At 38.6% G+C, this 14,915-nt stretch overlaps 1 protein-coding gene across 4 annotated transcripts in view; it reads left to right on the top strand.

The window, feature by feature from the left end:
* The window catches only part of LOC124168545 (transcriptional adapter 2-beta), a 31,789-nt gene extending 23,372 nt beyond the window's left edge, over positions 1-8,417 (top strand). For all 4 annotated transcript variants that reach the window (XM_046546887.1, XM_046546889.1, XM_046546888.1 and 1 more), the window contains 3 exons: positions 629-839; positions 2,710-2,772; positions 5,628-8,417. In XM_046546887.1, the coding sequence (XP_046402843.1) occupies positions 629-839; positions 2,710-2,772; positions 5,628-5,774 (421 nt within the window). In that variant the 3' untranslated portion in view covers positions 5,775-8,417. The remainder of the gene's footprint in view (positions 1-628; positions 840-2,709; positions 2,773-5,627) is intronic.
* Positions 8,418-14,915: the final 6,498 nt, after the last annotated feature.

Here is a 14,915-nt window from a genome sequence, read left to right as displayed (position 1 = left end):
TCAGGAGGTTTTTGCTTCCTCCATTCTGTCTCTCTAAGGAGCTCTTAGCTAGCCCCCATCATAAATGTGAGACCTTTTGTCAGCTCCCTTCTTTAGTGATGTGCCATATCATTTCCTCCTTTTATTATTATAATTAGGAGGATCTGATGGAGGTTTTATCTTTGTTCAATTTTTATCTTCAATTTGTATGATTTATTTCATCCATCCTAAAAAAATTTGCTTATCGCACATTTGGGGTAAGCGATTCTTTTAGAGTGGATATCTTAGACCACATAGTATCATCAGTTTTCGCTCAATTGTATGTTGTGGCTTGTTTTCCAATGTATGTATCTTTATTTTTTTCTGGTGCTATTATGGGTGATAAATTCTTCTTTTATACATGTTCGTGTAATTGAGTTAAGAAGCCCAAATGCCCAATTGCAATATGTGATGGTCCTTTAATAAATTGAAATATTATGCTTATAGTGAAATGTGGTTGTGGGCTTAGTAGTCTTTTAGGATAAGTGTGTGACATTATTTTCTTTCCTTTATTTTAGCATGCTTAACATAGTTCGAGATCTTTATCTTCTTATATAAATATCATGTACCAGTTGAAGTCAATTTTGATCAATTTTATGTTTATGCGCAGAGGAAACACAGAGGAAGGAGACCTCTCTTCTGTAGAAGAAAAATACACACAACCACCAAGCATCAGTTGCAGCCCACCGTTGCAGCTCGATAGTATAGGGGACGCGGCGGCAGAAGGTTCGGAAGCTGCCGAGGTACCCCTGTCCCCTAAGTCCCCCCTGCTACCTGGTCTTTCAGATCCTTTGTACAACTTATCAGCTGGCGAAAAACAAGTAAGTCGTAATTTTATTAAGTTACTTCTCTTAGTCGTGAAAATGTGCTGTGTTAGGTTCAGTAGTTCCTTGCTTTTAGTTCTCATGCTTCATGTATTGTAGCTACTTTATTTTCTCATGTACGGTTGCAAACCTCTTTATTACAAACTTCTTAAGACAGGGTAAACATTTTGTTTTAACAGAAATGTGTGTGAAGGCTGCTTAGCTCTAATATAAGAACAACCCCTCTTGTGAAACTGAATAATAAATATTTAGGAATTAAGTTAGAAGATGCCATTGCTCAAATTAATAAGATAAATTTCTGCTTGAGGCTTTCGCAGCACTGGATTGCATTTCTCTCCATTGCTTTTCATGTTAGCTGCTTTGAAGTTGAGTTCTGATGACGTTTCTTGGCCTATGCTCGTCACATCTTCAGATCAGGTCTGGGTGCCAAAAATCGAGGTCCTAGACTCTGATTGGTCGCACCACTGGTAGGCTACCTTGAGGATGGTGTTAATAATGAAAGAAACTTTGTTTCTTCCACAAGTTTATATTTTTTTTCTATTTTATTACCGGTTTCGGCTATCACACCATTATTAAATACAGAAAATACATGGTGGGGGCAGGTTTATATTTACTATGGCTGTTAAAGTGGGGGGTGGGGGGAGGTTTTGTTTCAAGCTGGGATTGGTAATTACTGGAGGAGAACGGGGCGGAACGCTGTTTTTCAAGTGGGTTGTGGGGGTGGGGGATTTGGGAGGGTGATTGGTAATAAGGGGATGGGTTGGGAAAGGTCATGTCGTTAACCAGGTTTTCATTTGTAGCTATCTCCTGAATTTCTAAGGCATCCATCCTTCCTTTACTAGTAAAATGTAGTATTTCTGGGTTGAAACTACTTCGGTGCCCCATTTCCAAAAGGTGCTGGGCGAAATCTGGCGTATCATCCTTGCTCTTCCAAAGCGCCCTGTGTTCCTTCATCCTTGTCTTGTAGTCTTGTCCCTTTGTCTGAGGATGGTATAATTAATTAGTGGGCCATTTCCATCTGTCGGCACTCAGACCTGATCTGAAGATGTGACCAATATAGGCCACAAAACGTCATCAGAACTCAACTTTGATGCAGCTAGCCCGAAAAGCAATGGAGAGAAATAATAAGACAAATCTTGATCTCCGAAGGCAGAGTCATATGCATATGTATGCATTTCACTTATGGGTGAAGTGGTGCTTTTAAGGTTACACTGTAAAAACCATCTATCAGTTTATACCATTCTTGTGAGATTCCCCCCTTCACCAAACTTAAGAATTCAATATCTGTAGAAGTTGTTTTGATTGAAATCTGTCACATAGAATTATGCATTTCTGAGTCTGCTCTCTGTTATTCCTCTGTAACTTCCTTTCACGCTGATGAACAAATTCTTAAGCAGGTTGACATCATGCACATTCACCTATAAAAATGTGAAATTTCAGCTTATTCAATGCTATAATCAGCTTTACAAGTTGGCAAAATTATGAATTGTACTTCATTGGGGGAAATAATGTGCAGCATGTCATAATGCATTTCAAAGTGTGAAGAGTTCAAGTGTTCAATATCTTAACTGGGTGTCGCAAACCATTCCACTCTCCCGTGAATATTTTTTTCTGCTCTGCTATAAGTTGCAAAGCATTTATGTACCTGAAAGTCTGTAATGAAATCATTAATGGCACTTAATATTCTGTTAGAACAATATCCTTCAGCACTTCCTTATTTTCATGAAAGGAGTGTGCAGAATTTTTTGGGGGCTGCTTGTGATGGCAATATTGTCACTGTGGTTTATAAAAGCCAATGGTAGTTATGTTCTTAGAATAGAAGCTGTAGTTCATATATAATTTTCACTGGAGTTCCTTGATTTTTCAGCTTTGCTCTTCTTTGAAAATAAATCCATCGCAGTACATATCGCTCAAAACTATCCTTCTTACGGTAAGTTAGTGATTCAATTTTCATTTTATAGTTTTAATACCAAACTTAATATTTTTGAAATTGAATATCAGTGGAAATTATTATTTTTGGTTAACCACTGCTTGTTGTCTCTTATTATTCCATTAACAGACCTAATTGCTTGGGTATATAGTGATCCACATACATATATTTACCATGAATACAAAGCATGCTGTGAACACTCAGTATTTTGAAGCGGGCTATCAAGAAATTTTGATTTTATGAAGCGATATGCTGTAGAAGATCTATAATCCGGAAAGCTTGCCTTGATTAGGATTGACTCTATTTCTGGTGAATAGATCAGTTACCTGGAAGAAGGCTACACTGCAATACGGAAAATATTTTTTGTTCGGAATGTGCATCGGTATCAGTGGAAATGACGTGTTGTTGAGGAAAGAGTAAAGTAACGAGAAAAACCCAACCAAATTCATAAAATCTATGATTAAACGTGATTTAAAAAGATTTGAAGCATCGAAGAAGTTCTTTGTTAAGAAATGGCAAAAGTAGATAAAGAGTGAAAGTAATCTTGTATAAGCCACCTGTAATTGGAAGGAAAATGGCTCTGCATTTTTAGTATCTAGAACATCAATATTTCATACCTCCATATTTTTCTACATGCACCTGTCTCAAATTCTATGTCATTTTAAAGATTACTAGGGTAAGCTTATCAGTAATTATCAAATCTTCTGACCAGAGGTAATCCCACTTCGAATATGTTACCATAAATGATAACGGATTGTGAATTTTGACTCTTACATTTAATATTAGTTGCCACAGCTAATCTTCCAAGTGCAGAGAACTCAAGTATTTTGGAAAAACTACTTTTCCCTCTTTACTCCCAGGTTTCAAACGTGGCCGTTAGGAAGTGTTAAAAATGTTTCAAAAACATCTGTCTACTCGTGAAAAGAGAAGTACCTACATACCTGATAGAATAACTTTTGAAAGGCTCTCGTGCTTGAAGCAACTGGCCATTTCACTTGTGGAATTTCAAAATAATGATGAACTTCTAATCAGAAAAGAGTGCTTTCACTTCAGAAAACTTTATCTGAAGAAACATTTTTTTCAGCAAAACTTTGATTCTCTCTACTACAAAATAGGAAATGAGTGCATGTAGATGAAAGATGTTGGTACAATTCCTCTTCATGACGGTTTGAGCTCAATGAATTAAAAAGTAGGCAGTCTTACTTATAGGAGGAAAAGAAACAATTATCATTCATGCTCCAAACATTTTTTATTAAGCTGCAGATCTCCTCGATTAGATTTTAAGACATTTTCGGGCATGCTGCGTGCACAGAGGTAAGCTTCCACCCCTTTCCATTCCCAAATAAATCCGGAAAGTTTGAGGTATAGACATCATACATTGATGCTGTGAATGATGTTGTGTGAAATCACCACATCGAGGTATCCCAAGCCACGTAATGAAATATTTTGCAGATGAAAATGACAAATTAGTTGACTGGCTCTGGTGGGATTAGCGTGAAGCCAGTCAGGCTTGAGATGGCAATTAGACCGCTTAGATAGCTGTATTTTCAGTGATACAACTTTGAAAGAAGTAATTTTGAAAAACTCTCGTAAACCTTCCATTATTTAGATCATTCCATTATTTCGAATTCTGGATTATCGATCTTTTACTGTATGTAATATTTGTTGGTCCTGTCAAAAAGCCAACACTAAACGCAGTGCAAATTTGAAGATGTGATGTATCGAAAATATTGTTTTTTAAATGGCAAACTTTGACCTTGGTCACCAGAAAGAAGTAATATTCCTTTTTAAGAATCGGGGAAAAAAACTGAGCTGAAATTGAAATTGCGTGATACAATATGTTGAAGTGCCAATTTTTTGGTCCCAATGACTTCGAATTATCAAGAGTATACTGTATGTGTAGGTTGATAAGCCCTCAGGAACAATAAAAGGGTAGGGTCAATCCGGAAATGTATTGCTCAGAAAATGACACCAACTTCTCCGTTCAAATAGATGCATTTGCAATTTACACTCATTCGATACATGGTGGATTCTATTTTTGCATGCCCAAGCTAATTATATTATCCTATAGTGAATTATGTACCATCTATAGACCTTTTTTCATGACAAGTGTCCATATTTAGTCATTTGTTTTCTCTCTCAAGTGTCACTTGGTCCCCATTTCCGCATTTAAAGTCTGTTTCAAGCTCTTAAGGTGAAAATTGCAACATCAAGGAGAATTTCTGCTTGCATAATATGATTTTAAAGGAGGTGATGAAGATAAAGTGGTCCTATGAACGACTATACATATATAGCCATGTATGTTAAATTTACACCCATCTCCTTGTGTATATTTGTGGATCATCGGAGTGGAAAATTTATGAAAGCCCAGAGTTAAAAGGGAGGAATTTCAACCATTGTTCAGTGCAATACTCCTGTGTGAAGCAAGGACTCTTCAATATAAAGCTTCTATTGTAGCCCATGACTTTCAAAATAGTTTGTCTACTATGTATGAATTCAAAAAGAAAGTGAAATATTCTTTTAAGTTATGGAATTTTAGGCTTTGCCTTTCTCTATTCCTCCCTCTTATAAACAAACAATAAGGATTCAGTTGAGTGTTAAATCCAATCTCCTTGGCGTACTTGGCATTGAGAATGATGAATTAGCTAACAAGGAATCCATTCTGAAGTTACTGTCAATTAAAATTTAATTTTAATTTTTGGAATGCATTAAGAAATAGGGGAAGTCGATGGGATTATAGTATTGCCATATAATTATTATTATTAACTTCCTATCTTTTAATTTTTATTATTAACTTCCTACCTTTTTATTTTATATAATTTCAAACTGAAGTGAATTATGTTGGATTCTTTTAGGAATATTTGAAAAGGACTGAAGAAGATGGTGAAAAGTCAGCTGATATGCTTCTTCCACAGCTTTCATCAAGTCCCAGCCCTGGTAAAACAGTAGAAAAATATGTTCTAAACTATCTGGTAAACAGTGGATGGATTACAGCCAGCTAACAGTAGAAGATTGATTTTTAGGATACACTTAATTCACTACATTACTTGCAGTCAAGAGTATATTTACCATAGAAACCTCACATGTCCCTTCTCACCAGCATATCTTTTCTTGGTGCATTTGGACAGTACAGTGTTTAAACCATTTAAAGATAAGATTTATCTACATATGCATGGCCAATTCTGGGTAATTTTGGCTCAGAAATGTGGAAAACAGTATTTATATGCAGCAGTTTTCACTTTTTTCACTGGCAGGAATGTAATTCAAGTACCCTCTTCATTTTTGTGATGGCTGTTTTCTAGGGGAACAGCTTTCATCCATTGGTGCTTACTCTTGGAACAAGGACTGGCCCTTGAACAGAATCATAGTTCATGTTTTGTATATATTGACATCATTTTATGTTTGAATGTATGATAAGTTACTCTCATTTTGGCATAAAATAATCTTGTTTTCAAACCAGTGGCCTGCCTGCATATATATACATGTCTTCGTGGATATTTACAAGTTAGAGCACATTCACATTTTCATTGTCTATTGTGCACCATATTATCAGATAATCAACTTCATTGTCTCTATCCCCATTTTTTTAATTCAGTCAAAATACTGAGTGATGATGTGATGGAAGATTCTAATATTTTGATGTATTTTGTCTATAACGGAGACAAAGAGAAATGGCTCCTATCACATTATGTTCCATTTAGAAGCTGTGGTAGTGGCTACAGGAGATACGGAACAGTTTTGGGTGCAATCGTGTAAAATTAATCCTCGTACCTAATCAATCTATGAGAAAATAGTAACATATTTTTGCTGTAATTCTCAGGTAAATAACATTTCTCTTTCTAACATGAAAATCCTTGTTGCCTTACCAGAGAGTCAACTTCATAGTAATTAGTGGAGTTATGTCTTATTATGGTCCTTGGTTGAAGCTAGCTCAAGTTTGTGTCTGTACATAGCTTTCATCATTAGTTGATGTTTCTTCAATGGTGGATTAGCCTGGGTCGTAGCCTGCAGTTCATTTTACCATTAAGTCTGCTATCTCTTCTGAATTTCTGAATAATTTAATTCTTCCAAAGGTAGTAAACTTATATCTTAAAAGTGTACAAAGTTTGCCAGTTAGGTTGATAATTTCAAGTTCCTCTAAAATCTGCTGGGCGGGTCGGAGGGATGGGAAAGTAATGCTTCAGACTGACGTCAAGGCATTGTTTGTTGTTGCATGATATCTATTGCAAGGTGGATAGTTTTACTGCATTCCTTGGTTTGGCACCACTTTTGCTGTTCGCTTTCCTTTTATTGTGAAATATGACTGGTCGTTTTGTCGTTCATTGTATAGGTAACATGTTGTAGTCACTCCTGATCCAGAGAATAACATTCACCGTGCATAAATGTCTGGAGCGGATGGATGTTTTCATTGCCATGTTGTGCTCATACAGACTGTTTATATGTATGCTGGATAAAAATGGTAATATAATGTAATGTCAATTTCACGCAAAAAACATTTATTTGGTATTTTACTTAACCAAAGACCTTCAGGACCAGTGTTTGCAATTATTTATACATATAAACTATTTCATGGTGTTCAAGCCAAAGAAAGAATATTTGAAAATGAGACAAATTTATACCATAATGTTTCAATGCAATATGTATGTATTTTAAATTTTTGGTTTGCATTGTTATAGAGAAATTGACATCTTAAGCACCAAGCCTTAGCTGTATATCTAATCCCTAGTATATTTTCCATTTTCAATGGACCAAGTTGTTGAAGTGAAAGCAGTTATTGTGAATTCAAGTTCTCCCAAATAATTGTACTTGTTAAGAACTGTATCTAATGTGGCTTTCACAGAATGTTTTTATTAACTGAAGTTGCACTTTCATGGTCTCTTCGATATGCTTTAAAAAGCCTTTAATGTGTTTTCAGTTTATGTTATCCAATCATGTGGTTGTTTTAGGGTTATTTATTCTACTTTGCTCCTTTCGTGTCAGGAAGGTCATACATTTGTGTAGCTGCATTACTTCCAGTTGCCACTGTCCAGGATTTATTGCTACGTATGCCTTTATTATAGTTAGCCCCTACTTAACTGTTTGAAAGCACTAGTCATTTTGTAATATGGTTGTAGTTGCGTTTTGGTATTTGACAAGTATGGGGGCAGTGATGGTGGTGTAAGATTTATTTTTGTAACTCTTAAAATGAAAAACTGTTATTAGCATTGTACATATTTGGTTTGTGGTTTTGTCTTGCTGACCCTTAAAATGATTCTGCCTCTACAGCCAAGTATACCAATTTTGCCACAATTACAGTTATTATTATTAAAACTGTGAGGACACGCCAATTTTAATTGTTCACTGTGTGAATGAATAGGGAGCATTTAATGTATTGATTGTATATAGCTTGAAATGTGATAGAAATTATATTTTAAGAATGCATAAGATGTTACTTATGCCGTAAAAATTCTCTAATATCTGCATTGTTCGCTTTGGACGTAATGGCAGTTCAGTACAAGGTAAACAATTTTCTTTAAAGTCACCAGGAAGTTCTTTATTGTTGGTTATACCTTGAGTGGCTTGAGTGATCTAAAGCAATGGTTACTTATTGGTGACTCTTGTTTATATAATGTTTTGTACCTGATGAATAAATTGCTCGAAATTGGTTCCATTTTCTTTTCATTTAGAGTATTATTTTATTTTTTTGACTGTGATTGTTTTATGCTCAAGATGCCTTCGCATTCCGTAGTGGTTTATAACTCAGTGCTAGACTTCTAACAGAAACCTCTTAATCTTTATTATCTCTCAATCCCTTTCAATTTTATTTCATTTAAAACCCTGTCTGGCAAAGGTATTTTCTCCTTAATTCTCGTTACAGGCTGTTCATTTGAAATAATGAAATACCTATCTATTTGGTATTCATACTGTGCTCTGATTAGTTGCCGTATTAGTAATATTTTCTGTGCAATGGTGATTTTGCTTAAGATTTCTAATGGCCTTTATTGTTTCCACTGTATCAAGGCACCAGTTTGTGTTCGTATGAGTCAAGGATCATTATTTTTCTTCTGGTACTTCCCCTCTACATTTTCATGGTCTCTGTAAAGAGTTTGATGAAGCCAGATAGAGATTCCTCTATAGTGTTGCCCCTCAAGTGTAGCTACCTGAGGTAATATTGGCCCTGCGGGATGGGCGACAAAGAATACTCCCGCAGTATCCCTGCTTGTCGTAAGAGGCGACTAAAAGGGTGGCTCTACAGTTCACTTGTTTAATTAATACCTTTGTTGACAGCAGTGTTGAGCCTGAATCACACAATCATTTTTTCATCACTTTTGAGTGCTCACTCCTGCAATCTATTTTGTGATCACTCGGGAATGATCGTCTTGCACGATTGTTTTTTCCTAATGGCTCCAGTGATGAGGATTCCCATCACTTTTTGCATCACTAGGCATGTTGCTGAAACCATCTCTGAGACTGCATCGCAGCCAATCAGAGCACATGGCCGAAGAGAGTGAATGCAGTGCAGTGTTTGACAATCATGGGAGTGACATAGTTAAACATGAACGACTATGAGGATGCTGAAAAGTGATGGAAAGAGTGGCTGAAATAATGATCATGTGATTAATAAAATTGATGACTTTTCCGGTCTCGGAAAGTGATCGCTCGAGTGGGCACTGAGAGGGCCAATAAAGTGATAGAGGGATTCAGGCTTTAAGCATATTAGATTTTCAGTTCTTGGCAATTTGCTCTTATTCGCTAGGTAATTCAAGGTGGATTGTTGGACTGGATTCCAGAAGGCCTGCTATTCGTGGTCGAGTTTGGGGAGGATGCTGCAGATGGGTCTTGTGGTCTCAAATCCGTAATTGGGCTGAAGGCACTATGCTTGTCATCTGACTGTGCAATGACCCAGCCAAGGAGTTAAGGAGAGGATATTTGTTCCTTCTGTGGTGAAGGGAACACAACTGACAGTATTTTTGTGGCTGTTAGGTTAGCTTCACACAAAGGCACACAATATTAACAATTGGAATAGAACACTAATATTCTGCCTCCATAGATTAAAACATGCAGCTATCGCATATTCCATGTCGTTTTTACGACTACAAGCATAAATTTATCGGCAATTATCAATTCCTCTGCTCGTAGGTAATCTCACTTCGAATAAGTCAAGCATGGCAATTGTCCAACAACAACAAAATTTCAGTGGAGAGGTTTAGGGGATTTACACCGCGTGCGTCCATCTGTGTAGATGAGTTCTCCTGGCATTGGAGCTGGCTTCTTCAGGTCCGTAAAGAGCATCGTAGGATGCAGGATGTCTGGACTGCGTCCTACGAGGACGTCTGGACGTTTGTGTAGTTGGTGTTTGTGCAGGCGGGATATCCGTAGGTAATTAGTGGTCGTATCTTAGAGAGATAGAGGGTTCTCTTTGTGTTTAGGTTTAGCTTGCTTTTTCTGTTAAGCAGTGGGTTGAGTGCTGATATTGCAGCCTTAGTTTTCTTGGTTGCATACTTGATGTGAGCATTCCAAGATAATTTTGTGTCGAGCATGACTCCAAGGAATTTCACTTCTTTTGTATCCGGAATGATCTCAAGGCCATAGTGAGATGGGGTTGTGTTTTTATACTTAGAGCTCCTGGTAAAGGTGATAGCATTACACTTGCTGGCATTTATGGATAATTTCCATGTATCCATCCATGTTTTGATGGCATTGAGGTGTTCTTGGACATTTCTCATTGCTGTGTTTGGGTTAAAGGAGCGGGAGATTATGGCCGTGTCATCGGCATAGAGGACGGTTTCGGTTTTGTGATTGGAAGGCAGGTCATTAATGAACAGATTAAACAGGATTGGTGAGATAACTGAACCTTGGGGTGCGCCAGAGGTAATCGGTTTGGAAGGAGAGGAAGCAGAATGGATGGAAACGTAGAAGGATCGGTTTGTAAGGAAGGAAATAAGTATTTTTTTGTATGTACGTGGAAATAGGGAGGTTGGAGATTTTGTGAACGAGGCCGGCATGCCAGACTGTCGAGTGCTTTATGTAGATCCAAGAACACCCTGTGGGATTACTTGTTGATGTTGAATCCGTATGTGATGTATTCTGCAATCCTTGTGATTTGGTGGGTCATTGAATGTTGACCTCTGAAGCCGGCTTGTTCGGGTCGAAGCAGGTTTCTTACGTCTATCTCCGCGGATAGCCGGTTCAGGATACATCGTTCAGGATTTTTCATTGGCAGTTTAGGAGACTTATTGGGCGATAGTTGTTGGGATCATGGAGAGGTTTTCCGGGTTTTGGTAAAAGGATGATTTGAGCACTGCGCCAAGGCCTGGGGAAGTGCGATAGTAGGAAGCAGGCATTCATTAAGTGGCGTAGGTATGTTGTCGCATTGCAATGTAGATTCTTGATGTCCCAGTTTGAGATCTCATCTGGTTCCGCTGCAGAGCGTAGTTTCAGTTTGGAGATTATTGCTTGAATTTCGGCTGGATTTATAATGGGGAACAGTGAAGTTGGAGCTGTTTGTAATGAAGTTATGAGGTATAGCGTTAGTATGTAAGTATGTGGCACTTAAAATGAGGTATTTCTTTTAGCGACTTCACCTTTTACCTGCGACCAAATCAGTTCGATGGGGTTATAATGGCAGTGCTATGGGGGGAGTCGCACTACCGATTCCTTAGACGATACTGTACAGCTCGAACGTCTTCGTCCTTGGATTTTATTGCATTAACCAAGCATAATAATTCCGCTCGAGTTTGGCTGGGATTATGGGGTATGCCTCTTGTTTCGAGCCACTCGAGAATCACATTTTTTCTGGAGCTTGTCGTCAGCACCTTATCCACAACGACAGAGTGATAACTGGCGTTGTCCAACACTATCACTGCCCCTTTAATATTTCTTTCGTCCAACTTATCAAGGAACTGTAGAAACCAGTCTTTATATACACGAGCATTCATGTCAGTGTGGTAGTCGTCACCGGTGGATTTTGTCTGCGGACGGAAAACAAGCTTGCAGCCTTCCAGGAAACCGGTCTCCGCTGATCCTACATGGCACACAATCACTCGCCCACCTCTTCCGATGGGAACCTTCAAGCCACCGTTGTCGTTCTCATCCTGCCAAACCTTGGTTGGAAAGATGTTTTGGTTAGCCCACGTTTCGTCCAAATAAAAGATAATTTTTTGGGCTCACTCGGTTCCCGCGGATGACGGAGATCATGCATTCGTCGCAGGAAAATAATGCGAGCCGTCACAATGTCCGATCTCTCCAGCAAGAATTTCCTCCCATCATTCCCTTTTCTAAAATTAAATCCGAGCGATTTAATAATCCTGTATAGCGAGGGTATTTCCCACTGAAAATCCATCTCTCTCTTGAAATCCGCAAGTAACTTCTGCAGAGTGGGATCCTCTTTCTTTTCGTAATAACTAAATATTTTCCTGCTGATGGCGTCTTTATCAAAATCGTCGATTTTCGATGTCACATTATTGTCTTTCACCCTCTTAGAGGGAGAAGCCAATTGCACGACTCCCGAGTTTATCCAGGTTATCGCGTCCCTCTCGGAGAATACGCTGCAAGGTGCGCATGCTCACTCCGCAGGTGTCCGCAGTCCTCTTCTGCACTTGGGTGACGCTAATTAAGGGCTCCTGGTTTTCTGCTTCCCTTTTAAAATACTCATGTACTTTATGGATGATTTCCCGTCCTTGGCGGTGGAAAACTTCCCTCCTTTCTGCCATTGTTGCTGATTCCCGGACGAAAGGTTCTCGGACGACCGCTGTGCGATCTCCAAAGATTCGTCTTGGCAATACTGCCAGCTGGAGAGCGATGTGCACTGCACGGAGTTCGGAGAGACTGCGGGCTCTTCCGCATTATTTCCTGTCGCTCTTCTGTGAATGGCTATAAGAGTGGGTTGGTTTAGAGCACGCTCAAGGTCAGCTGCCGTCAGTTCAGAATAATGGTATAGTGATTTATGATCAGCCTGAACATCTAAAGAGAGAATGGAAACGAAGTCATTAAGCTTGGCTCTTGCAAAATGAATCGCTAGCAACTCTTCTTCAATGAGTGTGTAAGCTTTATTCTCTCACTCAGTGAGGCTGTAATGCAATGACTATAGGTTGCAGACCCCTGCCAGGAGCATCTTGATTTAGGCAGCAACCCAGGACAGACTGGGATATATCTCGCAAAAACCTTTTTCTTCGTATTGTCGTGTCCTAAGAATTGGTCACAAAATTAGGGACGAAGTGTACTCAGTTTTTAGGATCTCCATGCCGTCAGAGGTGGTCTCAGTAAAGGAATACACACACAGCTTAATTAAAGTCCATTTACTATTCAGACATAGAGATACAGATTGGCTTACTCGTTGAAGAACATGGTGTCGCTAGAGGGGGTGAATCAGGAGATCACAGGCAGCGGTCAAGTCGGAGGGCGGAGTCGTTATAGCTGAGCAAGCGAAGCGTCAATGCTGACAAGTACGTAATGCGCGAATCAGAGAGCAAGAGTGTCTCCGGAAGGAAATGGCCTTTTATAGGTTTAGCCCAAAAGCTTCGAGAATGTTCCATGTCATGCCCGATTTACTAGAAGGTAGGAAGGGGAATGGCGTCGTAGACACGTTCCCATGATCTCTATGCACCGATGAAGTCGGTAAGATGCACGAGAAGACCGAATTAAACCAGAGAACGTGAACGAAAGGTGCCACAGCAGACATTAAATTCAAGTGTAGTCATCAGACAAATGCAGGACGATGAGATCGGCATAATAACACGTGAATGGGCAGCAAAAGAAAACCAACACCAAAAGTCATAAGAATATTAAATGAATGATCAAATTAAACACTGAACACAAAACACAGTCAGGGTCAAAGTGTGTGACTTGCCACATGCATATCTCTAATTCATTATTATGTAAAGTATATGTAATTTAAAGAGTTAACCTTAAAAACACTGTACCTGACCCCAAACCTGACACTAATAACGTTTTTCTCTCGTTTCCCGGCTTAACGGTGCACTCAACAGAAACGGAGAGATCGACACGAGTGGCTAAATCGATTCTCTGATAAGGGGTCTTTGATACTTAAGGATTGAAATCCATGTGATGCTAGTGGGAAAGAGACTTTAATTTGACAAAAAATGTACAGTCTCGAGAACCAAGTAGAGGAGTTGCCTCCTGCATTGAGCTAGGTCTTTTTGGGTGAGGACCATGGATTCACGGGTTTATATTTTCTGATGAACAAAGAGGGGGTACCAGTGTCTGTCTCTGAGGGGGGAAGAAAAGAAAGGGCTTCTCCCAAAACGGGCTATTTTTTCAGTTATTTATGATTATTATAAGAAATTATCCGTCCATACTTTAACCAACATCTTATGAAACAATTTGCATATTCATTATAAAATGATCTTTTTAATATTTCAACGTGAATGTGCTTCAATTATGAGGTGCGTGATAGCCATGGGGTTAGAATACTTGGTTGACCATCGACGGATCATAGGTGAAACCTCACCTTTCCAAGCAAAGCTCTGAATTCCTTCACTAAGTGTGACTTGCCACATGCATATCTCTAGTTCATTATTATTTAAAGTATATGTAATTTAAAGAGCTTACCCTGGATTTTCGATATCTAGTTTCAGTTCCTCCAGGATTTCAACCAAGAAATTTAATAATTAAACCTGAGTACGTGCACAGAAGGTGCCATAGAACACAAAAAATTCAAGTATAGTCATCAGACAAATGCAGGCCGATGAGGTCGGCATAATGATACGTAAATGGGCAGCAAAAGAAAACCAACACCAAAAGTTAAAAGAATACTAAAAAAGTGATCAAATTAAACACTGAACACAAAACACAGTCAGGGTCCACTGAATACACAAGAGTAAAGAAATCAGCATTAGCTAAGGAAGAGGTTAACAGTAAAAGGCCTCAAGGGTGTGACTTAGTGAAATCTAAGTGTGAATTGCCACATGCATATCTCTCATTCATTAATGTGTAAAGCATATGTAATTTAAAGATCTCACCTTGGATTTTCGATACCTTTTCAAGTTTTTCCAATAATTCACTTAAGATCTTCTACCGAAGGTCGTGCCCTTTAAGTAAAATCTAAGTGTGTGACTTGCCACATGCATATCTCTAAGTCATTATTATGTAAAGTATATGTAATTTAAAGAGCTGACCTTGGATTTTCGATACCTTGTTCCAGT

The sequence above is a fragment of the Ischnura elegans genome, chromosome 11, assembly GCF_921293095.1.
Source record: "Ischnura elegans chromosome 11, ioIscEleg1.1, whole genome shotgun sequence".
Classification (NCBI taxonomy): domain Eukaryota; kingdom Metazoa; phylum Arthropoda; class Insecta; order Odonata; family Coenagrionidae; genus Ischnura; species Ischnura elegans.
The sequence above is the reverse complement of the archived record's forward strand: the minus strand, read 5'-3'. Positions and strand labels throughout refer to the sequence as shown.